This window comes from Rhinoraja longicauda, chromosome 17, assembly GCF_053455715.1.
Source record: "Rhinoraja longicauda isolate Sanriku21f chromosome 17, sRhiLon1.1, whole genome shotgun sequence".
NCBI classification, from domain to species: Eukaryota; Metazoa; Chordata; class Chondrichthyes; order Rajiformes; family Arhynchobatidae; genus Rhinoraja; species Rhinoraja longicauda.
Genome location: NC_135969.1, coordinates 1,102,741 through 1,130,086, shown reverse-complemented (window position 1 = coordinate 1,130,086; position 27,346 = coordinate 1,102,741). Strand labels below are relative to the sequence as shown.

The 27,346-nt window shown below is 45.3% G+C and overlaps 1 protein-coding gene across 2 annotated transcripts in view; it reads right to left on the bottom strand.

The window, feature by feature from the left end:
* The window catches only part of phf2 (PHD finger protein 2), a 156,261-nt gene that overhangs the window by 33,346 nt on the left and 95,569 nt on the right, over positions 1-27,346 (bottom strand). For both annotated transcript variants that reach the window (XR_013548343.1, XM_078413919.1), the window contains exons 9-14: positions 20,868-20,974; positions 20,663-20,754; positions 15,457-15,546; positions 11,612-11,875; positions 8,253-8,372; positions 2,398-2,516 (exon numbers count right to left, since the gene is read on the bottom strand). Coding sequence is in view for 1 of the 2 variants with exons in the window: in XM_078413919.1 (XP_078270045.1) it covers positions 2,398-2,516; positions 8,253-8,372; positions 11,612-11,875; positions 15,457-15,546; positions 20,663-20,754; positions 20,868-20,974 (792 nt within the window). In the remaining variant the exon portion in view is untranslated. The remainder of the gene's footprint in view (positions 1-2,397; positions 2,517-8,252; positions 8,373-11,611; positions 11,876-15,456; positions 15,547-20,662; positions 20,755-20,867; positions 20,975-27,346) is intronic.

Genomic DNA, 27,346 nt, shown 5'->3' with positions numbered 1-27,346 from the left:
CTGCTGAGACCACACCTGGAGTACTGTGTGCAGTTTTGGTCTCCAAATTTGAGGAAGGATATTCTTGCTATTGAGGGCGTGCAGCGTAGGTTTACTAGGTTCATTCCCGGAATGGCGGGACTGTCATATGTTGAAAGACTCGATCGACTAGGCTTGTATACACTGGAATTTAGAAGGATGAGAAGGGATCTTATTGAAACATATAAGATTATTAAGGGGTTGGACACGTTAGAGGCAGGAAACATGTTCCCAATGTTGGGGGAGTCCAGAACAAGGGGCCACAGTTTAGGAGTAAGGGGTAGGCCATTTAGAACGGAGTTGAGGAAAGCATTTTCAGTCAGAGAGTTGTGAATCTGTGGAATTCTCTGCCTCAGAAGGCAGTGGAGGCCAATTCTCTGAGTGTTTTCCAGAGAGAGCTAGATAGAGCTTTTAAGGGTAGCGGAGTCAGGGGGTATGGGGAGAAGGCAGGAACGGGGTACTGATTGGGAATGATCAGCCATGATCACATTGAATAGTGGTGCTGGCTCGAAGGGCCGAATGGCCTCCTCCTGCACCTATTGTCTATTGTCTCACATCCTTCCATTAGCAGGGTGACCAAAACTAAACACATTTCTCTGAATGTGGCCTCACCAATGTGTTGTACAACTAATATAACATCCCAACTTCTATACACAGTGACTGATGAAGGCCAATGTGCCGAAAACTATCTTGGCCACCCTGTGTGATGACACTTTCAAGGAACTATGGGCCTACACTGCAAGCTCCCTCTGCTCTACAACACTCCCCTGAGCCCTGTCTTTCGTTGTGAAGGCTCTGCCCTGGTTTGTCTCCCCAACCATGAAGCAGCATCTGCATGGTGAACCATGGTGATGAAGCCAATACTATTTTGATTACTGACCCACTTAACCAAAATTCAGTTGCACCCAAGGCTGAAACCCATGGTTTCATATTTATTCAATTGATAATGTGCCCTCTTCTCACAAGTCTGTACTCAGGCGTTCAGCCACAGACCCAACTTGCCAATGGCCATGATAAAGACACAAGAGGATCTGGGATTAAATAATTACCATCACCTATTTTGGGCATGCTTTGGCATTTTGTATAATTTGTCGAATCTAATACTGGTGGTGATGGGAAGGATGGGCTCACACCACCTCGTCTGGGTAGAGGTAAAGGGCCAGCTTGCGTTGGGGAGATGAGATCCGACACCCAGCGTTGGGATGGGGCCGCTGAGTGATATTGGGATCTGGCAGGCCGGTGTGCTACCCCAGGGGAGAATGAAAACAATAGGAGTAGGAAAAAAACTGCAGATGCTGGTTAAAACCGAAGGTAGACACAAAATGCTGGGGTAACTCAGCAGGTCAGGCAGCATCTCGGGAGAGAAGGAATGGGTGACGTTTCGGGTCGAGACCCTTCTTCAGACTGATGTCAGGGGAGGGGGGCGGGACAAAGATGAAGTTCTCCAGAGATGCTGCCTGACCCGCTGAGTTACTCCAGCATTTTGTGTCTACCTTCAAGAATGAAAAGAAGACTGGAATGGAGATGTGGTGCGTGGAGAATTGAGAGAAGCAAGGATAAAGACGTGGATGGCGCAGTAATGGCGGTGAAGACTGGGGTTGGGCACAGAATAGGGACCAGTGTGGTTTGGACATCGCCGTGTGCTTGTGAGAGTGAAAGGTGCTGCTGTGATGGGTATACAGGTCTCTGAGATCGCACCAGAAGCTGCCCTGGAAACTCTGGACGATTGGGTTCTCCACAAGATGTGGTCTCGTTTTGCTGTCAATGTTTCAAAAGGCATGACATCTCCATTTTCATCTCCAATGTGGAAATCGTGTAGACTTACCACAGCCCCTCACACAGGAAGTGCCCAGTTAAATTTCTCCTGGACTCATTCTCCTATCTCCAACTCAACACATCAGAAAATAAAGCTGCCACCTTAGGCACATGGCATCGCCAGGTTAGCATCTTGCCCACAATGGTTTGCAAATACATTTAACTGTCTATTGAATTAATTTCTAATTGAATAACACAACAAAACGTTTTCAGTCTTAAGTGACTGAATTCTACGCATACATTTTGGATTCATGCAAAGCGTTAAAAATGTACCTCTGTTATTGTTGTGGCAGCTGTAACAGAGCACAAGAACATCTGTTTGGAGTCTAAGGTACAATCTTGACCCGAAGCTTTGCCTATCCATCCCCTCCACAGATGCTGCCTGACCCACTGAGTTACTCCAGCATTGTTATTTTGGTCAACCTCTAAATAAGGTTCTGTTCTAAGGCCACATTTTGTTTGTTTCGCTGATTGTGCAGTTGAGTCATTCAGTAAATATTTAAAGTCTACGAATAAGTCAAATACAAATGAGGAGACTTTTAATCTATTACTTTAACCACAAACCTGAGCAACTTTTTATTGGTGAAGACCAGCTTGAGCTTGCGGTTGCCTTTCTTTCCCGTCATAAATGATTTTTCTGATTTTGTATTTTCCATTTTTAGCAGAGAATCTGGTTTACTGTTCTGGGAAGTAAAACATAGAAACATAGAAAATAGGTGCAGGAGGAGGCCATTCGGCCCTTCGAGCCAGCACCGCCATTCATTGTGATCATGGCTGATCATCCCCAATCAACACCCCGTGCCTGCCTTCTCCCCATATCCCTTGATTCCACTAGCCCCTAGAGCTCTATCTAACTCTCTCTTAAATCCCTCCAGTGATTTGGCTTCCACTGCCCTCTGTGGCAGAGAATTCCACAAATTCACAACTCTTTGGATGAAAAAGTTTTTTCTCACCTCAGTTTTAAATGGCCTCCCCTTTATTCTAAGACTGTGACCCCTGGTTCTAGACTCACCCAATATTGGGAACATTTTTCCTGCATCTAGCTTGTCCAGTCCTTTTATAATTTTATATGTTTCTATGAGATCCCCTCATCCTTCTAAACTCCAGTGAATACAAGCCTAAAGAAAGTGCAGCTGTGAGTTTTTCAGTTCTAAACAGATACCATTTCACCTCTGAATAAATTCATTTTAAGTTATATTATTTAATTTAGCTTTCTTATTACTACTATATTATTTTCTAAGCAAATCGTGAAAACTCAAGGACAAAATTAAATGAACATCTAATGGAGCACCTCACTTGCAAGTGCTCAGCTGAGAGGAGGAGCAGCACATGGGATTCAGAAGGCAGCCATTAGTGTGCCAGAGAGACCTCCTCGTGCTCGACTGAAGGAAGGAGGGCACTGGCGGAGCGGCACAGTGGGAGCAGCTGTTCCAGGAGAGAGTAGTTTAGTTTAGAGTTACAGCGCGGAAATAGGCCCTTCCACCCACGGGGTCCACACCGACCAGCGATCCCCACACATAAACACTATCCTACACACACTAGGGATAATTACATTTATACCAAGCCAATTAACCGACACACCTGTACATCTTTGGAGGGCTCCTTTTCCTTTGGAGGGCTCCTTTTCCTTTGGAGGGCTCCTTTTCCTACCAATGTCATTTGTGCCAATGTGCACAACGACATCCGGCTGCTTGCCCTCTGCCTTGAGAATGTTCTGCAGCCGTTCAGCAGATTGTCCTGCCGCTTGGAGTCCCACTTGCTGTCACAGAATCCCCTGCCTGCCCCCCTTTCATAGGTCTCATTTCACTATGAATCTGGCTGTGTTCACCCTTCCCTGCAGTACCAGAGAGACAGGCCCTTGCCACAGCCGACAACCACTGCTCTCCCCTCCTCAATTACCCCCCGCAACAACATCCACATGGAAATACCTATAGTTGAAGGGAATGTCCACAGGGGACTGTAACGCTCTCTGGATGTTCCCTTTCCTGGTGGTCACCCATCCACTTTCTGCCCATACCCTAGATTGTACCATGACCATCTCAATGTCCCTCCTTTCCTTGACCTCCTCAGTCTTCCAGATGATTCGGAGGTCACCCAGCTGTTGCTCCAGTTCCCTAGAGCAAGTGTAAGCAGCTGCAGCTGGATGTACCTGGCACAATTGTGGTCCTCAGGGACGCTGGAAGTCTTCCTGACTGGAGGAGCATGCTACTGCCCTAACTTCCCCTCTTCACCACACTAGAACGAGGAAGATTTACAAAAGAAAGAAAAAACACATCTCATACCCCGCATCCCACTGTCACCCTCTTCATGGAAGCCTCTCAAGCCAAAGCCTCACACATATCCTCCTTGTAGCCACCACATGGCTGCTCCACCACATGGCCGCTCCACCACATGGCCGCTCCACCACATGGCCGCTCCACCACATGGCTGCTCCACCACATGGCCGCTCCACCACATGGCCGCTCCACCACATGGCTGTTCCACCACATGGCCTCTCCCACCACATGGCCGCTCCACCAAATGGCTGCTCCACCACATGGCCTCTCCCACCACATGGCTGCTCCACCACATGGCCTCTCCCACCACATGGCTGCTCCACCACATGGCTGCTCCACCATATGACCTCTCCCACCACATGGCTGCTCCACCACATGGCCGCTCCACCACATGGCCGCTCCACCACATGGCCGCTCCACCACATGGCCGCTCCACCACATGGCCGCTCCACCACATGGCCGCTCCACCACATGGCTGCTCCACCACATGGCCGCTCCACCACATGGCCTCTCCCAACAGGCCTCTCCCACTGGGAGCAATCACATCAAGATGATCCAGAGGTTTGAGATGCACAGGAGTAACAGTGATTTGTGGGATCTGTGCTGGGACCTCTCTCGTCTGTGACATATATAAATGACTTGTAAGTAAACGTAAATGGGTTGGTTAGTAAATTTGCAGATGACACTAAGTTTTACTGGAATCCTGGCGTGTGAGGAAGGCTGTCAAAGTAGACAGCGAGAGAAAGATCAGCAAGAGAAATGGGCAGAGGTATGGCAGGTGGAGTTTAAACTCAGCAAGTGTGCACGTTGGGAGGTTAAAATATACAATTATTAGCATGATCATTAACAGCATTGATGTACAACGGGACCTTTGATTTCATGTCAATATCTCCATGAAAGTGGCAGTACAAGTAGATAGAGTGGTAAAGAGGGCATATGGTATGCTTGCCTTCAGGAAGTCATGATGAAGCTCTGTAGGACTTTGGTTCGGCCATATATGGAGTATTGTGTGTATATCTGGTCACCCCATTGCAGGAAGGACATGGAGGGTTTGGAAAGAGTGCAGGGGAGGTTTACCAGAATGATGCCCGGAGTGAAACGTTGGACAGGGTTGGATCATTTTCTGTGTAATACCAGAGGTTGTGGGGAAACCTGGTAGAAGTATATAAAAAGATGTGAGACATAGATAAGGTAGACAGTCAGAACCTGTTTCCCAGGATGAAAGTATCAAATACTAGAGGGCTTAACATTAAGGGAAAACTTTAAAGGAGATGCACAGGACAAATCTTTTTACCCAGAATGTGGTGAGTGGCTGGGGACTACTGGGCTGGTGGTGGAGGCAGGTATGATGGTCAATATGATTGACAATAACAAAACTTTTGGATAGGCACATGGATGTGCAGAGAATGGAGGGGTATGGGTCATGTGATGGCTGATATTGAGTGATCTCCCGGTGGCTCTGCACTTTAATTCCCTCTCCCACTCCCAGTCTGACCTTTCTGTCATGGGCCTCCTCCATTGTCATAGTGAGGCCCACCGGAAATTGGAGGAACAGCACCTCCTATTTTGCCTGGGCGGTTTTACACCCCAGCGGTATGAACATTGACTTCTCCAACTTCAGATAGTTCCTCTGTCCCTCTCTTTCTCCTCCCCCTTCCCAGTTCTCCCACTGTCTTCCTGTCTCCTACTACAGCCAATCTTTGTCCCGCCCCCTCCCCTGACATCAGTCTGAAGAAGCGTCTCGACCCGAAACGTCACCCATTCCTTCTCTCCGGAGATGCTGCCTGACCTGCTGAGTTACTCCAGCATTTTGTGTCTACCTTTGATTGGTCTTGGCATCATTTATGCTGTGGACATTCTGGGCTGAAGGGCCTGATCCTGTGCTGTGCTGTTCTATTTTCTATGTTCTATATTTTGAATCAAGTGAGCAGGAGGAGACAGAAATTCTCCAAGTCTTTTCTCCCCCAATGTGCATCTTTGCTCCTGAAGTGTTCATCCATTATAAGAGCAAGGCTGTGCTTGCACTACCTTGTTCCTCTACACTCAGTCTACACTGTTCCAATTCCAGATGAGAACCGCAACTGGACATGATGCTAGTTAGTGGAGGTGCAAGAAACTGCAGGTTCTGGAATTTTAAACAAAACACAAAGTGCTGGAGTAACTAAGAGGGTCAGGCAGATCTGTGGAGGGGATGGATGGGCACATTCCGGGTCGGGTCCCTTCTTCAGACTGGTTGTAGTAGGAGGATAAAACTAGAAAAGTGGTGGGGTTATATCAAAGCCTGGCACGTGATGGTTTGATACACGTGATGGGGTTTTGAATGGCAGATGGTTGGACAATGGCAAGAGAGGATGCAGGCTAGCTTGCAGTTCCATGTCTATGAGGGGATGCAGGCTAGCTTGCAGTTCCATGTCTATGAGGGGATGCAGGCTAGCTTGCAGTTCCATGTCTATGAGGGGATGCAGGCTAGCTTGCAGTTCCATGTCTATGAGGGGATGCAGGCTAGCTTGCAGTTCACTGATGAACTGGAAATTACTTGGGATTAACTTGTACATTGACATGAAATGTATGAAAATCTGAATTCATTGTCCTCCACTGTATGTGCAAAGAAACTAGCGTGGGTCCACTATATGGAACTAACTTCATACATTTCTTGTGGCAATCAATTTCCAAGCCAAGATATTTACAAAAAAATTGTTTGCACCTCATAGACATGGAACAGTAAGCACAGGAACAGGCCCTTCAACCCACAAGGATTGTGCTGAACTTGATGCCTCGTTACACTGATCTCATCTGCCTGGACATGATCTCTATTCTCTATCCCCTGCACAGCTATGTGCCTATTTAAAATCCTCTTAAACGCCACTGTTGTACCTGCCTCCATCACTGCCCCTGTGAATGTGTTCCAGGCTCCCACTATTCTCTGTAAAACAAATCTGCTCGGCACATCTCCGTTACACTACCCCCTCTCACCCTATAGCTGTGCCATCTAGTGTTGGACAATTCTACCCTGGGAAAAGATTCTGACTGTCTACCCCATCTGCACCTCTCATTATTTTTATATACTTCTTATCAAGTCCCCCTCACCCTCCGACATCCCAGAGAAAGCAAGTGTGGTCTATCCTACCGCTCCATGTAGCTGACAGCCTCTAGTCCAGGCAGCATTCTGGTAAACCTCCTGCACCCTCTCTGAAGCCTTCCTGTAATGGGGCGACCAGAACTACCAGCAATACACCACATATACCCCACTCAAAGTACTATAGAGCTGCATCCGTACTTCATGACTCTTCTACCTCAGCTGCACGGAGGCAGAGAGGAAAGCTCTTCAGCGAGTAGTCCATGGAGCTCAGAGGACCATCGGAACACAGCTATCAGCCTTGGAGGGCATCTACAACACACGATGCCTCAGAAAAGCCACCAGCATCCACAAAGACTCTTCACACCCCTGCAACAGTCTGTTCGAACTTCTACCATCGGGCAGACGATACAAGGCCTTCTACGCCCGCACCTCCAGACTCAGGAACAGCTTCATCCCCAGGGCCATAGCTGCTATGAACCGGTCCTGCTGAGCCGGATGGTCACATCGCACAGTGAACCGGCACAGATCTACTTGCACTTTATTCTGTTTTAAAACTGTTACAATTTGTTTCATTGGGTTGTTTAAATTAATACTGACTAGCTAATTATTGCATCGTATGGGAGGCGCATTCCCAATCTCGTTTTACCCCTGTACAATGACAATAAATATATATTGTATTGTATTCAATGAAGGCAAGCGTGCCATACACCTTTTTTACCATCCTATCTGCTTGTGCTGCCACTTTCAGTGAGCTATGAACTTGGGACTCAAAAATCCCTCTGCACATCAATGCTTTGAAGGGTCGTGCCATTAACTGTACATTCTCCCCTTATATTCAACCTCCCAAAGTAGAACACCTTACACTTGCTCAAATTAAACTCTATCTGACATGTTTCCGCCCATTTCTGCAGCTGATCCATGTCCTACTTATCTTCTGTCTGCAACTCCTCCAATTTTGGTGTCATCAGGAAACTTACTCACCAACCCATCTATATTTAGGCCATATCATTACAAAAATCTTAAAGCCAGTAATATATATTTGGGACTCTGCAGAACCAACCTACCTTGTATTTCCATTTCACTTCAGCTTTGCTTTTGTTCTGCTCTTGTATTCCAAACTTCATTACATCATTTTGATTATTTGCACTTTCTTGGTCAGCCACGCTTAACACATTTTTTGAAGCCTAAAGAATAAGAAATACATGTTTCGCTTGCCCATAAAATGTTGCAAAAGAGGAAGGGATTCAAGCATTAACACAATTATACAATAAGCTGCTTTATTCACAAAATGCTGGAGTAACTCAGCAGGTCAGGCAGCATCTCGGGAGAGAAGGAATGGGTGACGTTTCGGGTCGAGACCCTTCTTCAGACTGAAGAAGGGTCTCGACCCGAAACGTCACCCATTCCTTCTCTCCCGAGATGCTGCCTGACCTGCTGAGTTACTCCAGCATTTTGTGAATAAATCGATTTGTACCAGCATCTGCAGTTATTTTCTTATATACAATAAGCTGCCCTGTTCTTCGTAGTTCTAGTAAATCTAAACATCCGGGAATAGCAATTTCCCCTGGCATGTGTGTCAAGCATATATAAAATGACAAAAATACAAATCAGCAGCAGAAGTACACCTCTCAGCTTCTCAAACTTGCTCCAGCATTTAATGAGAATCTGGCTGATCCAACAGTTACCTCAATTCCCCATTTTCATCCACCCATGATAATCTTTCTAAACCTTGGTTATGGCACCTATCTAATCTTTAAGTCCCCCTCCCATTTCCACGCTGACCTCTCAGTCCTGGGTCTCCTCCATGTCAGAGTGAGGTCAAACGCAAATTGGAGGAACAGCACCTCATGTTTCACTTGGCAGCTTATAGCCCAGTGGTGTGAATATTGATTTCTCTAACAGCAAGTAACCCTCCTATCCCCTCTCACTCCACCCCTCCTCCACCCAAATCATTGTACTATGTTCAAACTCGTCTTGTTGAGTCTCGTTGTCTGTAACTCGTTCTCTCCTAGGCCACAGCTAACAATGGTCTGTTTCCTTTATCATCGTTACTTTTTTGCATATCTTTCATTCATTTCTCTATAACACCACCTATATCTCTCGTTTCCCTTTCTCCTGACTCTCAGTCTGAAGAAGGGTCTCGACCCAAAACATCACCTATTCCTTTTCTCTCGAGATGCTGTCTGACCTGCAGAGTTAACTCCAGCTTTTTGTGTCTTTCTTTGGTTTAAATCAGCATATGCAGTTCCTTTCTACACATTTCTGTGTCTCAGAGCTCTACAATCTCATTTATAGTCATCGAGACATGCAGCACAGAAAACAGGCCCTTTGACCAAACTTGCCCATGCCAACCGAGATGCCCCATCTACGCCAGTCCCACCAGCTTACCTTTGGCATATCCCTCTAAAGTTTCCTATCCATGTACTTGTCCAAATCTCTTAAATGTTGCTATCGTACCTGCCTCCACAACCTCCTCTGGCAGTTTGTTCCATATACCCACCACCCTCTATGTGAAAAAGATGACACTCAGGTTCCTAATAAATCTTTCCCCTCTCACCTTAAATATGTCGACTGATTCATGATTCCCCTAATCTGCGTAAAAGGCTCTGTCCATTCACACTATCTATTCTCCACATGATTTTATAAGATGACCCTCAGCCTCCTGCACTCCAAGGAATAAAGTCCTAGCCTGCCCAATCTATCCCGATAACTCAAGTTCTGGCAACAACTTCGTAAATCTTCTCTGCACACTTTCTAACTTAGCAACATCTTCCTCTCGCAGGATGACCGAAAATGAACATAATACTCCAAACATGGCTTCACAAATGTCTTGTACAACAGCAACGTAATAACACAACATCCCAACTTCTACACTCAGTACCGTGACTAATGAAAGCCTCCTTGTCCACCCTCTGCACCTGCGATGCCACTTTCAGGGAACTATGTATCTGCACTCCAAGCTCTACAACACTCCCCAGGGTCCTGCCATTCACTGTGAAGGTCCTGCCCGGTTTTGACTTCCCAAAATGCAACACCTCGTACTTATCTGCATTAAACTCCATTGACCATTCCTCAGCCCACTTGCCCAAACGCATTAAGATCCTGTTGTAATTTTTTGATAACCATCTTCTCTATCTACAATACTACCCCTTTAGTATCAACTGCAATCATGCTTTGTAAATTCTCTTCCATATTCTGAGGCACACCACTCGTCACAAGCCTCCAGTCCGAAAAACAATCTTCCACCATCAACCTTCTGCTTCCTTCCATGTTGGCTAAATCTCCCTGCATCGCATGTGATCTAACCTTCCAGAGCAGCCCACCATGTGGAATCTGACACTAAAGTGAGTGGTATAGCAGATAGTAAAGATGGTTGTCAACAATTGTAGCAGAATCTTGATCAGTTGGGCAGGTGGGCTGAGGAATGGTTGATGGAATTGAATACAGAGAAATGTGAGTCGCTGCATCTTGGGAAGTCTAACCGGGGGGGGGGGGGGGGGGCTACACTGTGAATGGCAGTGCTCTGGTGAGTGTTGTAGAGCAGAGGGATCTAGAAGTGCAGGTATATAGTTCATTGAAAGTGGCATGATAGGGTGGTCCAAAAGGCGTTTGGCACATTGACCATCATCAGTCAGAGTATTGAGGATAGGAGTTGGGAAGGTTATGTTACAGTTGGACAAGACATTGGTGAGGCCACCTTTCGACTATTATGCTCAGTTTTGGTCACCCTGTTATAGGAAAGATGTGGTTAAGCTGGAAAGGGTGCAGAGAAGTTTTATGAGCATGTTGCCAGGACTCGAGGGCCTGAGCTATAGGGAGAGGTATAGGCAGGCAAGGTCTAAGGGTCTCAACTCGAAACGTCACCCATTCTTTCTCTCCAGAGATGCTGCCTGACCCGCTGAGTAACTCCAACTTTTTGTGTCTATCTTCAGGCTCTGTTCCTTGGAGCACATGGGGATGAGGAGTGATCTTATAGAGGTGTACAAAATCAATAAATATGGTAAATGCATAGTCTTTTACCCAGAGTAGGGGAATCGAGAACCATAGATTTAAGGTGAGGGGGAAAGATTTAATAAGAGCAACCTTTTTACATGAAGGGTGGTCGGTATATGGAATGAGCAGTTGGAGGAGGTAATTGAAGCAGGCACTGTCACACAATGTTTATAAAAATTATAGACAGGTACATTGAAAGTGTAGTTTTGGAGGGACATGGTGTCTATCTTCAGTTTAAACCAGCATCTGCAGTTACTTCTTACACAAAATATTTCTCTAACTTTGATCTGTGCTACATAAATATGCAGCCTTTATTTCTATTGACAAAATAGCTAAGGAAATTTGGATTACCTAGTTTGTTTTATTTGTAATATCACATTAAATGAAAGAAAGATGCATAAAAAACATAATCGAGTTTAAAAAAACCCACCTTTCCCCCTTTCTTTGGCACTTCAGTTTTAATCAAAGCCTCCTTTGTGTGTGCCTCAAGGATGTCCAGGTTCGGAACTGCCCCACTACCGTCTCTCTCTTTCTTTCCCTTTTTCTTCCCTCCTTCTTTGGCCCGTGAAGATTTTTTTCTCTCTGGTTTTTCCACTGGTGTTGTACCTGTCGGCACTGGCAGTTTGGCCAGTGCAGGGGGGCTTTTTCCTGCACTGGCATCACTTATTTCACAGTCATTTGTTTTAAGTGCATTCTGTGAAGAGATGAAAATTAGAAAATATGACAACTATGTGATTCATTGGAACATACACACAATCTGAAAAATAATTACCATGCTTCAAAACATTTTCAATTTGTTTTTGTTTAGTTTAGTTTAGAGATACAGCATGCAAAGAGGCCCTTCGGCCCACTGAGTCCGCACCGACCAGCGATCCCCACACACTACTACCCTACACACACCAGCGACAATTTATAATTATAGACCAGTTAGTCTGACATCGGAAGATGCTGGAGTCAATTATAAAAGACGAAATTGCGGAGCATTTGGATAGCAGTAACAGGATCGTTCCGAGTCTGCATGGATTTATGAAGGGGAAATCATGCTTGACTAATCTTCTGGAATGTTTTGAGGATGTAACTAGGAAAATGGACAGGGGAGAGCCGGTGGATGTGGTGTACCTTGACTTACAGAAAGCCTTCGTCAAGGTCCCACATAGGAGATTAGTGGGCAAAATTAGAGCACATGGTATTGGGGGTAGGGTACTGACATGGATAGAAAATTGGTTGGCAGACAGGAAGCAAAGAGTGGGGATAAATGGGTCCCTTTCAGAAAGGCAGGCAGTGACTAGTGGGGTACCGCAAGGGTCGGTGCTGGGACCGCAGCTATTTACAATATATATTAATGACTTGGATGAAGGGATTAAAAGTAACATTAGCAAATTTGCAGATGACACAAAGCTGGGTGGCCGTGTGAACTGCGAGGAAGGTGCTATGAGGTTGCAGGGTGACTGGGACAGGTTGTGTGAGTGGGCGGATGCATGGCAGATGCAGTTTAATGTGGATAAGTGTGAGGTTATCCTCTTTGGTGGTAAGAATAGGAAGGCAAATTATTATCTAAATGGTGTCAAGTTAGGAAAATTAGATCTGGGTGTCCTAGTGCATCAGTCACTGAAAGGAAGCATGCAGGTACAGCAAGCAGTGAAAAAAGCCAATGGAATGTTGGTCTTCATAACAAGAGGAGTTGAGTATAGGAGCAAAGAGGTCCTTCTGCAGTTGTTCAGGGCCCTGGTGAGACCGCACCTGGAGTACTGTGTGCAGTTTTGGTCTCCAAATTTGAGGAAGGATATTCTTGCTATTGAGGGCGTGTAGCGTAGGTTTACTAGGTTAATTCCCGGAATGGCAGGACTGTCGTATGTTGAAAGACTGGAAATACTAGGCTTGTATACACTGGAATTTAGAAGGATGAGAGCGGATCTTATTGAAACATATAAGATTATTAAGGGGTTGGACACGTTAGAGGCAGGAAACATGTTCCCAATGTTGGGGGAGTCCAGAACCAGGGGCCACAGTTTAAGAATAAGAGGTAGGCCATTTAAAACTGAGATGAGGAAAAACTTTTTCAGTCAGAGAGTTGTAAATCTGTGGAATTCTCTGCCTCAGAAGGCAGTGGAGGCCAATTCTCTGAATGCATTCAAGAGAGAGCTAGATAGAGCTCTTAAGGATAGCGGAGTCAGGCGGTATGGGGAGAAGGCAGGAACAGGGTACTGATTGGGAATGATCAGCCATGATCACATTGAATGGCGGTGCTGGCTCGAAGGGCCGAATGGCACCTATTGTCTATTGTTTATTGTCTAAGCCAATTAACCTACAAACCTGTACGTCTTTGGAGTGTGGGTGGAAACCGAAGATCTCGGAGAAAACCCACGCAGGTCACGGGGAGAACGTACAAACTCCGTACAGACAGCACCCATAGTCGGGATGGAACCCGGATCTCCGGCGCTGTGAGGCAGCAACTCTACCGCTGCGCCACCGTGCCATCCGAATAATGTTTCATTATTGAAAATCTGGCATCAGGAGGACTAATCTCTTCTTTTTTGCCATGAATTTCAATCATCAATTTACTAGTTTCATAAAATATTGTGGTTGTTGCAAGTTTCTTGGATTATGCTTTTCCAGCAGGCGTTATTACATTGCATAAAATACAATTAATGTCAAAGTGAGAGGATTTAACTTTGCGTAAAGCATTCCATTCTGAGGCTTCACCACTTAACAATATCAAATACATTCAGTAAAAACGATTTATTTCTGTCAACTATTAATTACAATTGCAGAAAAGAATACTAGTATTTGTATTACTCGAGAATACCAGTAGTATTATTATTATTTTAACTAAAACAAGCATTTAAAACGTTTTTAAAATATCTTAATCAGACTGGTTATATATTGTGCGTATAAAATATTTTCCAATAAGGCTGCAGTACTTCATAGACAACAAAGTATTGACTTTATTGTTGGAATGGCATTTATGACAATACCATGCAAAAATTTAGTCTGAATATGCAGCAACATTTCATAATAAAACATTTACAGAGGGTCCACCTACTTTTATTTTTCAATTGAAATATCTCACCCCTGTACAGTGTAAAGTATGTGTCTAGCAGTACAAGGACATCTAGGTGTTCCAGTGATGCTGAAGAAAACATCCTCAGGAACAGATGAATCTGAATCTTCCAGATAATAATGTATAAAGAGAATAATATCACTCATGTTCTACGACACTGGATATTTATTCATGTTTTCATTTTTTATCCAATTAAAAAAACTATTTTTTGCCACAATCTGCATCTTACAAAACTTTAATTATTTATGATAAAATATTAAGTTCCAATGAAATACTGCAGCCTTACCCCTTACTAATGTATTACGGACATAACTTAATTTGACTTTGCAAAACCCATACAATGGGGAAAATGTGATTTTACAAAGTGCCATTCATTTTGATTAAAATGCCTCCTAATAAATAACATACCAACCTGCTGTCTGCAACCTCCTCCACTGCCAGCGTGAGGCCACACGTAAACTGGAAGAACAGCACTTCATATTCCACTTGGGTAGCTTACAACCCAATAGCATGAACATTGAATTCTCCTATGTCAGGTAGCCCATGCCCCTGCCGTTCCGATCTACCCAGGTTCCCTCGCCCACACCTTCCATCCCCTCATGGCCCTGCCGTTCCGATCTACCCAGGTTCCCTCGCCTACACCGTCCATCCCCTCCCCCTCAAAACCCCAATTCCATCTATTCAACCACCCCTCCCGCTGACTCTATATTTCTGCCTGGATCACCCTCCTTTCTTATCAGATTTCACTAATTTGATTTCTCCAGTTATCACTTCCCCACTTTACGACTACTATTTCCACCCATCTCTTCCCCTCCTGATTCATCTGCCCTTCCAACCTTCCTTACCTTGATCAACTTATCTCTTGCCAGCTCTTGCCCCATCCCTCCCCTCATCCTTTCTACCAGCTGTCGCCCCTCTCCTCCAGTCCTGAAGAAGGATCCTGGGCTGAAACTATATCTGTCCCCATCCCTTCGGTCCACTTCCCTTCCCCGACCTGCTGTTCCTCCAGCAGTTTGTATTTCTCTTCAAGATTCCAGCATCTGGAGTCTCTTGTGGCTCCGAATAACGTATTCACTTTTAAGTGAGAACATTCTCAAAATATATTTATTGACCAAAAATAGCCTTGTAAAAACGCAATTAAATTTTTAACAATCATCAGGATACTATTAGATAGTAAAAAAACATTAAATATTTTAATGAATATTAAAACTCACCTCTGCTAATCGTATTTCTTTGGCAAATTCTTTGATAAGCTGTACTGTTTTAATGGTTTCTGGGATTTCATCCTCATGGTCAGCTATAACCTAGATATGAAAGCACGATGCAGTGGTCGGTAAATGGTGAATATTTACTGTGGTTTAATGAAGAGGCCTTCAGCAGGGAACTCCAATGATCAAAATGCCATGGAACAATAATGTTTGTAACTTGTGAAACCTTTGTGTCCAAATGACCAAGACACTGCAAGCTGATTACTTGCTTCTTTGGTTTCAGTCAGAAAGTAACCTCCAAAGTTACCTTTCTAAAACCCTGAACAGCATTGATGTGCAGAGGAATATTGGAGACCAAGTCCATAGCTCACTGAAGGTGGCAGTACAAGTAGATAGGGTGGTAAAGAAGGCATGTGGTAAGCTTGCCTTCATTGCTTTGGTTAGGATGCATTTGGAATAATGCATGCAGTTCTGGTTCTTCCCATTGCAGCAAAGATGTGGAGGCAATAGACAATAGACAATAGACAATAGGTGCAGGAGGAGGCCATTCGGCACTTCGAGCCAGCACCGCCATTCAATGTGATCATGGCTGACCATTCTCAATCAGTACCCCGTTTCTGCCTTCTCCTCATACCCCCCTGACTCCGCTATCCTTAAGAGTTCTATCTAGTTCTCTCTTGAATTCACTCAGAGAATTGGCCTCCACTGCCTTCTGAGGCAGAGAATTCCACAGATTCACAACTCTCTGACTGAAAAAGTTTTTCCTCATCTCAGTTCTAAATGGCCTACCCCTTATTCTTAAACTGTGGCCCCTTGTTCTGGACTCCCCCAACATTGGGAACATGTTTCCTGCCTCTAACGTGTCCAACCCCTTAATAATCTTATACGTTTCGATAAGATCTCCTCTCATCCTTCTAAATTCCAGTGTATACAAGCCTAGTCGCTCCAGTCTTTCAACATATGATAGTCCCGCCATTCCGGGAATTAACCTAGTAAACCTACGCTGCACGCCATCAATAGCAAGAATATCCTTCCTCAAATTTGGAGACCAAAACTGCACACAGTACTCCAGGTGCGGTCTCACCAGGGCCCTGTACAACTGCAGAAGGACCTCTTTGCTCCTATACTCAACTCCTCTTGTTATGAAGGCCAACATTCCATTGGCTTTCTTCACTGCCTGCTGTACCTGCATGCTTCCTTTCAGTGACTGATGCACTAGGACACCCAGATCTCGTTGTACGTCTCCTATTCCTAACTTCACACCATTCAGATAATACTCTGCCTTCCTATTCTTACCACCAAAGTGGATAACCTCACACTTATCCACATTAAACTGCATCTGCCATGCATCCGCCCACTCACACAACCTGTCCAAGTCACCCTGCAACCTCATAGCATCTTCCTCACAGTTCACACTACCACCCAGCTTTGTATCATCTGCAAATTTGCTAATGGTACTTTTAATCTCTTCATCCAAGTCATTAACGTATATTGTAAATAGCTGCGGTCTCAGCACCGAGCCTTGCGGTGCCCCACTAGTTACTGCCTGCCATTCTGAAAGGGACCCATTTATTCCCACTCTTTGCTTTCTGTCTGTCAACCAATTTTCTATCCATGTCAGTACCCTACCTCCAATACCATGTGCTCTAATTTTGCCCAATTATCTCCTATGTGGAACCTTGTCAAAGGCTTTCTGAAAGTCAAGGTACACCACATCCACCGGCTCTCCCCTGTCAATTTTCCTAGTTACATCCTCAAAGAATTTCAGAAGATTAGTCAAGCATGATTTCCCCTTCGTAAATCCATGCTGACTCGGAACAATCCTGTTACTGCTATCCAAATGCTCCGCAATTTCGTCTTTTATAATTGACTCCAGCATCTTCCCCACCACTAATGTCAGACTAACTGGTCTATAATTTCCCCGTTTTTTCTCTCCCTCCTTTCTTAAACAGTGGGGCAACATTAGCTACCCGCCAATCCACAGGAACTGATCCTGAATCTATAGAATGCCTCCACCAATGCCTCCACAATTTCTAGCGCCACCTCCTTAAGTACTCTTTGGTGGGTTTACCAGAACGCTGCTTGGATAAGAGGGTTTCAGCTACAGGGAGAAGCTGGATAAACTTTGATTCTTTTCTTCAGAATGTCTGAGATTGAGGGAAGACTTAATAGAAGTGCATACAATTATAAGAGGCATACATGGGGTAGACAGTCAGAACCTTTTTCCTCGGGTGGAGCTATCCAACTCTGTCGCTATAAGGTGAAAGGGGAAGGTTTAATGATGTGCAGGGCAAGTTTCTTTACACAGAGAGTGGTGGGGCCTGAAACACACTGCCAGAGGCAGGGGCAGTGTTTACGCGATAGCGGTGTTTAAGAGATAGGCAGATGGGAGATAGATTGGCACATGGAAGTACAAGGAATAGATGGACATGTATCAGTTTCACTTGGCATCATGGTTGGCACGGACATTGAGGATTGGTTGGCCTGTTCCTGTGCCGTTCTGTTCCTCCAGTAACCTTCAAAAGTGAATTGGCTGTGTCCCAGACACAGAAACATTAACTGGGTTCTAAACAAAGAGGAGAGAGTGAGACTAATTTCAAATGAAAGGACGTAGACAGGGCAGCCCAGTGGCACTGCTGGTAGCGCTGCTGCCTCATAGTGTCAGAGCCCCGCGTTCGATCCTGACCTTGGGTGCAGTCTGCATGCAGTTTGCACATTCTCTCTGTGACCATGTGGGTTTCTTCTGGTGCTCCGGTTTCCTCCCACATGCCAAAGACATTTGGGTTTGTAGGTTAACTGGTCTCTGTGAATTGCCCCAAGTGTGTGAGTAGTGCATGAGAAAGTGGGATAACATAAAATGAGATGGCTGGCATGGACTTGGTGGGCCGAAGGGCCTGTTTCCATGATGTATCTCCAAACTAAACTAAAAGCAGGAGCCACAGATTTGGTGTAAAGAAGACATGAGTTGCCCATGCTGCCACCGTGGGAGGCCGAAACACCAGGTGCATTGAACTTCAGACCGGCAGCAGCAGCAGCTTCAGCCACGGGCAGTTGGGGATGATGCCGAGGGATGGTCAACATGCTGTCAATGGCTACAAGAAGTGTTGTGGGTCGAGGAGGGCATCTCTGAACTTTACAAAAGTTACAACGTTTTTCACCAATGTTTAGTGAAGCCTCCACATGACTTGCTCACTTCAGGACAGCCTCACCCCGAGAGGTCCCACAGAGAGCTCCCACAGAGTTACATAGAAACATGGAAACATAGAAAATAGGTGCAGGAGGAGGTCATTCGGCCCTTCGAGCCAGCACCGCCATTCATTGTGGTCATGGCTGATCGTCCACAATCAATAACCTGTGCCTGCCTTCTCCCCATATCCCTTGATTCCACTAGCCCCTAGAGCTCTATCCAAATCTCTCTTAAATCCATCCAGTGATTTGGCCTCCACTGCCCTCTGGGGCAGAGAATTCCACAAATTCACAACTCTCTGGGTGAAAAAGTTCCTTCTCACCTCAGTTTTAAATGGCCTCCCCTTTATTCCATGACTGTGGCCCCTGGTTCTGGACTCACCCAACATTGGGAACATGTTTCCTGCATCGAGCTTTTTATAATTTTATATGTTTTTATAAGATCCCCTATAAGATCCCCTCTCATCCTTCTAAACTCCAGTGAATACAAGCCTAGTCTTTTCAATCTTTCCTCATATGACAGTCCCGCCATCCCAGGGATCAATCTCGTGAACCTACGCTGCACAGCCTCAATTACAAGGATGTCCTTCCTCAAATTAGGAGACCAAAACTGTACACAATACTCCAGATGTGGTCTTACCAGGGCCCTATACAACTGTAGAAGAACCTCTTTACTCCTATACTGAAATCCTCTTGTTATGAAGGCCAACATGCCATTAGCTTTCTTCACTGCCTGCTGTACCTGCACGCCAACATTCAGTGACTGGTGTACAAGGACACCCAGGTCTCGCTGCACTTCACCCTTACCTAACCTAACACCATTGAGATAATATTCTGCCTCCTTGTTTTTGCCGCCAAAGTGGATAGCCTCACATTTATCTACATTATACTGCATCTGCCACGCATCTGCCCACTCACTCAACCTGTCCAGGTCACCCTGCAACCTCCTATCATCCTCTTCACAGTTTAAACTGCCACCCAGCTTTGTGTCATCTGCAAACTTGCTAGTGTTACTTCTAATTCCCTCTTCCAAATCATTAATATATATGGTAAACAGTTGCGGCCCCAACACTGAGCCTTGCGGCACTCCACTCGCCATTGCCTGCCATTCTGAAAAGGACCCGTTTACTCCTACCCTTTGCTTCCTGTCTGCCAACCAATTTTCTATCCATATCAACACCCTACCCCCAATACCATGTGCTCTAATTTTAGTCACCAATCTCCTGTGCGGGACCTTATCAAAGGCTTTCTGAAAGTCTAGATACACTACATCCACTGGCTCCCCTTCATCCATTTTACTTGTCACATCCTCAAAAAATTCCAGAAGATTAGTCAAGCATGATTTCCCTTTCATAAATCCATGCTGACTTGGACTTATCCTTTTACTGCTATCCAAATGCACTGTTATTACCTCTTTAATAATTGACTCCAGCATCTTTCCCACCACCGAAGTCAGGCCAACTGGTCTGTAATTCCCTGTTTTCTCTCTCTCTCCTTTCTTGAAAAGTGGGATAACATTAGCTATCCTCCAATCGACAGGAACTGATTCTGAATCTATTGAACATTGGAAAATGATCACCAATGCGTCCACTATTTCTAGAGCCACCTCCCTGAGAACCCTGGGATGCAGACCATCAGGCCCTGGGGATTTATCAGCCTTCAGTCCCATTAGTCTATCCAATACTATTTCTTGCCTAATGAAAATTTATTTCAGTTCCTCTATCCCCCTAGATCCTCTGTCCTCCAGTACATCTGGGAGATTGTTTGTGTCTTCCTTAATGAAGACAGATAGGAAGTACCTGTTCAACCCTTCCGCCATTTCCTTGTTACCCATAATAATCTCAGTTATGCCAGCTCTTCAAGAAGCAAAACATCTACTTCAGACAAACACTTCATACTTGAAAGTTTGTCTCAGATCAGTAAGCAGTGGACCACAAACCTGCACAAATGGTCTTATTTGCCCCATTTAGCCAGCGGATTACACCACACAGTATCAACAACAGAAGGTGAGTGCCACATTCCATACCTGCTTCTTGGTCCATGACCGGAATGCTCCATTCAGAGCCTTTGCTCCCTGGACCAGGTACGATGGAGGTGGCTTCCCAGATTTGTGCAAACCTGTTGCAAATGAAGAAACCAACAATGCCAGCGTAAGAACAGATGAATGCTTTTGAAGAATGAGAACAGATATGTCACAAGGCTGAGAAATGCAGTTTCCATTTACACATTACCTTTGAGTGTCTCAAGCAGATATTTGCCAACAAACCAACATATGACTTCAAAGTTTGAAAACTTAATCAGGCTGCCGATTTTCAGTCTTTTTTCCACTTCATAGGCTCTGCAATACATCAAATTAGTGATCTACAAGAACAATCAGTTTAACATGATATTGAATTATAAAATCAATTTTTCTGCAAACATCGCAAATTGTGCCATTTAATCAAATTAAAAAATGTAAAAATTCGTATGGTGTTGCAGTCCACCTGTTCCACAACTGATGGCTAATTATTGAAGGATTATTGTGTTTGATTTCAAACACAATTTATTTCTATATGTCAATAAACTTCCTGGGGCAGGCCAGTGTTCAACTGACAAAAACAAGTCGCTCCATAATAAAATGTGAACTGTCTTCCAAGAGATCCCTTGAAACTTTTTTTTTTAGATTTTTAGAGATACAGCGCGGAAACAGGCCCTTCGGCCCACCGAGTCTGCGCCGCCCAGCTATCCCCGCACACTAACACTATCCTACACACATTAGGGACAATTTTTACATTTACCCAGTCAATTAACCTGGGAGTGTGGGAGGGAACCGAAGATCTCGGAGAAAACCCACGCAGGTCACGGGGAGAACGTACAAACTCCGTACAGACAGCGCCCGTAGTCAGGATCGAACCTGAGTCTCCGGCGCTGCATTCGCTGTAAGGCAGCAACTCTACCGCTGCGCCACCGTGCTCCTATTCCAAAGTCAACCGCTATTTTCAGCAGCTAGGACCTGCTTATTTTGGGACTTTACATTAAAAATTAGCATTTTTAATTTTAAATGTTACTCTTCTATTTAGATTTTGTAAGCAATTTGTCGCATAGGACAGTGGTTTCATGACCTTTGTGAATTGAGGTGGCAACGTTAAATGATAGGGCTAGGATTAATATACATACATCACATATATTTTTACATCGATTTTATATTACTTACAGAAAAGAAGTACCATAACATGCCAATATAGGATATAAAAAAGGGGAAGGAAATTTGTATTACTTTGTATATGGATTTTACAGGGGTTATAAAATGATGCAGAAGTAACAGCCATTAGTTCAAAACAAGAACTGATCTTCAGATGATCTGTTCTAATGTACTTTGATAGCAAGTCAGATCACTACGCAGCATGGAAACAAGTCCTTCAACCCAACTCGTCCACGCTGACCAAGATGCCGCATCTTCGTAAGCCTCATTTGTCCGTGTTTAGTCCACATCCCTCTAAATCTTTCCAGTATCTGTCCAAACGTCTTTTAAGATCTTTTGATCTTACAGAGGTGTATAAAATCATGAGAGGAATAGATGGGGTAGATGCACAGAGTCTCTTGCCCAGAGTAAGGGAATCGAGGACCAGAGGACATAGGTTCAAGGTGAAGGGGAAAAGATTTAATGGGAATCTGAGTGGTAACTTTTTCACACAAAGGGTGGTGGGTGAATGGAACAAGCTGCCAGATGAGGTAGTTGAGGTTGGGACTATCCCAACAATTAAGAAACGGTTATACAGGCACATGGATAGGACAGATTTAGAGGGATATGGACCAAGCACAGGCAGGTGGGACTAGTGTAGCTGGGACATATGGGTAAGTTGGGACGAAGGGCCTGTTTCCACACTGTATCACTCTATGACTCTAAGTGCTGTCATAATACTTGAATCAACTATGTCCACTAGCACCTCATTCCATATACCCACCACCATCTGAGTGAAAAAGTAGCCCCCCAGGTTCATATTAAATCTTGCCCCTCTCACCTTAAACATATGTCCACTTGGTTTTGATTCCCCTACCCTGGGCAAAATACTCTGAGCATTAACCCTATCTATTTCTCTCATGATTTTACGCGCCTCAATAAGACAATAGACAATAGACAATAGGTGCAGGAGTAGGCCATTCAGCCCTTCGAGCCAGCACCGCCATTCAATGCGATCATGGCTGATCACTATCAATCAGTACCCCGTTCCTGCCTTCTCCCCATACCCCCTCACTCCGCTATCCTTAAGAGCTCTATCCAGCTCTCTCTTGAAAGCATCCAACGAACTGGCCTCCACTGCCTTCTGAGGCAGAGAATTCCACACCTTCACCACCCTCTGACTGAAAAAGTTCTTCCTCATCTCCGTTCTAAATGGCCTACCCCTTATTCTCAAACTGTGGTCCCTTGTTCTGGACTCCCCCAACATTGGGAACATGTTATCTGCACCCTTCAGCTTCCTGCATGCCAAGAAATCAGTTGAAAATTAAAGGGAGAACTTGGCAAACATGAGGATGTCCATTAAGACAATTTAATATGTTAAATCAAAGCTAATGGCATGTTGGCCTTCATGACAAGAGGATTTGAGTATAGGAGCAAAGAGGTCCTTCTGCAGTTCTACAGGGCCCTAATGAGACTGCACCTGGAGTACTGTGTGCAGTTTTGGTCTCCAAAATTGAGGAGGAAATTGTTGCTATTGAGGGAGTGCAGCGTAGGTTCACTAGGTTAATTCCCGGAATGGCGAGACTATCGTATGTTGAAAGACTGGAGCGACTGGGCTTGTATACGCTGGAATTTAGAAGGATGAGAGGGGATCTTATTGAAACACATAAGATTATTAAGGGATTGGATACGCTAGAGGCAGGAAACATGTTGCCAATTTTGGGGGAGTCCTGAACCAGGGGCCACAGTTTAAGATAAGGGGTAGGCCATTTAGAACGGAGATGAGGAAAAACTATTTCACTCAGAGAGTTGAAAATCTGTGGAATTCTCTGCCTCAGAAGGCAGTGGAGACCAATTCTCTGGATGCATTCAAGAGAGATTTAGATGGAGCTCTTAATGATAGCGGAGCAGGGGGTATGGGGAGAAGGCAGGAACGGGGTACTGATTGTGGATGATCAGCCATGATCACATTGAATGGTGGTGCTGGCTCGAAGGACCGAATGGCCTACTCCTGCACTTATTGTCTATTGTCTATTGTCTATACCAGAAATCTTCAGATGATGTTATTTTCCACCTTTGTGATAGTAATGAAGGATGCTTCCAAATCATTATTATTTTATCACTTGGCACCTAACACATGACCATAGGCACGTTTGTCTGTCTATTAATAATTGGGGTATTAGTCAACTCAAGAGTGTCGGCTCTCACAACAGTAATTATGGGTTCAGCATTCCCTGTCCTCAGAAGCTTTTAAACCAACCCTTGTCTACACTCAAGTTGTTAAAGCTGAAATAATCCAAATATCAAATGTATAATTATAACCATTGAAACTGCAGTTAATTATTTATTGGTGTCATTGTGTGCCATTGAAACTGTAGTTAATTGTTTGTTGTTGTCTTTGTGTTTAAAACAAACGTACTTTGTGTTTATGGGATTTTGCAAAGAGGATGTCCAAGAGAATATCTCCTAGATCTCAAGTGGTGCAGCGGTAGAGTTGCTGCCTTACAGCACAAGAGACCCGAGTATGATCCCGACTACGGGTGCTGTCTGCACGGAGTTTGTACGTTCTCCCTGTGACCTGCATGGGTTTTCTCCAGGATCTCCGGTTTCCTCCCACACTGTAAAGAACCAGGGGTCCAGAACCAGGGGCCACAGTTTAAGAATAAGGGGTAGGTGAGGAAAAACTTTTTCAGTCAGAGAGTTGTGAATCTGTGGAATTCTCTGCCTCAGAAGGCAGTGGAGGCCAATTCTCTGAATGCATTCAAGAGAGAGCTGGATAGAGCTCTTAAGGATAGCGGAGTCAGGGGGTATGGGGAGAAGGCAGGAACGGGGTACTGATTGAGAATGATCAGCCATGATCACATTGAATGGCGGTGGTGGCTCGTGGGGCCGAATGGCCTCCTCCTGCACCTATTGTCTATAATGGGAGTTTAAATAGTTAGCAAATTTGAGATGCAGCAGACATCTAGGTGGACCGAGCACAAGTATTCAGCAAAACAGTTGCCCCACCCACGCTTAGTATCGCTGATATAAAGGGGGCCATATTGGGAGCACCCAATGCAGTAGCTGATGTTAAAGAGATGCATATGAACCTCTACTTCAGCTGGAAGGGCTGCTGGGGATAGACACGAGGAAGGTGTGTGTGAACAAGCGTTGCATGTCCTGCGCTTGCAGGAGACAGTACATGGGAAGTGGGTAGCTGGAGTGGGAAGGGATGAGTGAACCAAGGAATTGCGGAGGGAGTGGTCAATGTGGCAAGTTGAAAGGGTTGGGTATGGGAAGGTGTGATTGGTAGTGGGATCATGTTGAAGCTGGCGGACATGTTAGAAAATAATCTATGGAGGCTGGGGAGGTGAAAGGCGAGGACCAGAGGAACCCTAGAGAAGACCACGGCTGGGGCCCGGGTCAGCACCACGGAGGCCTCAGGAGAGGACCCAGCAGCGTCGTGGAGAGATCGGTGCGGCAGCCGATGATGGCGTTGACCGACGGAGAAGGACAGACACGTGAAGCAAGGATGTCGCTGCCGAGGGAAGAACCTTCGGGTCTGAAGAAGGATCTCGACCCGAAACGTCACCCATTCCTCCTCTCCTGAGATGCTGCCTGACCCGCTGAGTTACTCCAGCTTTTTGTGATACCTTCGATTTGTACCAGCAGCTGCAGTTAATTTCCTACACAAGTTCTTTCTCGGTTGGTGTTTCAATAGACGTTTAGGCATGTCGAAGTTGGTAAATGGGAGGGTGATGGTGAATGGTGGGGATGAAGGGAGTGGGTTGTGGAGCTCAGGCCTTGACATCATTAGTCTTGCAGCTAATCAAACATTATTTCCAGCTGGAAGAGCAATTCACTTGCATTTCTTCAATGTAATGTACTGAAGTCTCTGTTCACAACATGGCTTCCTCTCCTTCGGCCAAACAAACTGCAGATTGAGGGTCACTCTACGGCACATTTTCACTTGGTCCACAGGGATCATCCACTGTTTGTAGTTGTGCCCACTTTAATTCACCATACTGCTCCTCCTTTAATATTTATATCTGTGATCTCTTACACTGTTACAATGACACTGAAGAAGGGTTTTGACCCAAAACATCATCCGTTCCTTCTAACCAGAGATGCTGCCTGGCCCACCGAGTTACTCCAGCTTTTTGTGTCTATCTTCTGTTACAATGCAAGCTCTAGGAGCAACATTTTGCCCTCTGTCTGGGTCATTGCACTCTTCCAAATGTCATATTTCATTCTCTAAATTTCGATAAGTGCCCTTTCTTCCAGTCTATATAAGTACCAGATCTGCCTTCCATCTTTTTTTGCTTTTCCTTCCTGCACAGACTCTCCTGCAGTGCTTATTCCAATATGCAAGAATAACCACTCAGCTTACACTGGTACACCTGCCACGTGACTTCATTCTATCAGAGAAGTCCCTTTCTTCACCCATTACCCATCCCACCATTGTGGCTATTGGCTCCTCTCTTTCTTAAGTCTAATAATCGAAACACAATGCTGGAATCAGATGCTGGAATCAGATGCTGGAATCCTCAGCAAAACACAAAGTGCTGGAGAAACCCAGTGGGAAGGGCTGAACGGAACATGGAGTTGCAGAGAGGGTGGTCTTTACTGAAAACATGCCCTGGCATCATTCCGCAATTTCTCCCCTACAGCAGTGACTCTGCCTCCTGCACCCATACAGAACTGCTTAACTTCAGCAATGGTACCACTAACTTCCACCCTGCCCTCAAATTCACTTTGACTATCTCTGTCACCGCTTTGCACTCTCTCAGTCTCTCTGTCTCCATCACAGGGAAACGACTATCTGCAAACCCACCAATTCCCACAGCTACCTCGACCATTCACCCTCCCTCCTTGGCTCCTCCACAGATGTCCTCCCTTACTCTCAATCTCCCCGTCTCTGCAGCATCTGCCCCAGTTCCACAGTTCGGCTCTTGCTTTGCCCCCCCCCGTACAGAACAAGGATAGCGTTCCCTGGTGCTCCCCTGGTCCTCACCTTTCACTTCATCAGCCTCTGCATCTCCGGCATTTCCACCGCCTTCAACATGATCTTACCACTGCTCACATCTATCTGCTCTCACCTCTCTCCACTCTCCGCAACCTGACCACTTGCCCTTTCCTTCCCACACAACCTGACCCACCCAGACATTTTAACCTGCACCCGCAGAAAATGTACATCTGTCCCGACACCTCCTCTCTCACTTCCAACAAGAGTAACAGTAGCCCTTCCAGCTGAGACAGAGATCATGTGCACCTCCTTCAACCTTGTCTATTGCATTCGGTATTCCGGAGTGGCCTGCCGTACTCCGGCAAGACCAGGCACAGACTAGGCGACTGTTTCGCTGAACACTTGCACTTTGTCCTCCAATACCTGTTGGAGCTCTTGGTTGCAGACCATTTTAACTTCCCTCTCCATTCCCGTACCGACCTACAGGTACATGGAGAGGACAGATTTGGAGGGACATGGACCATGCGCAGGCAAGTGGGACTAATGTAGCTGGAACATTGTTGGCCGGTGTGGGCAAGTAGGGCCAAAGGGCCTGTTTCCAC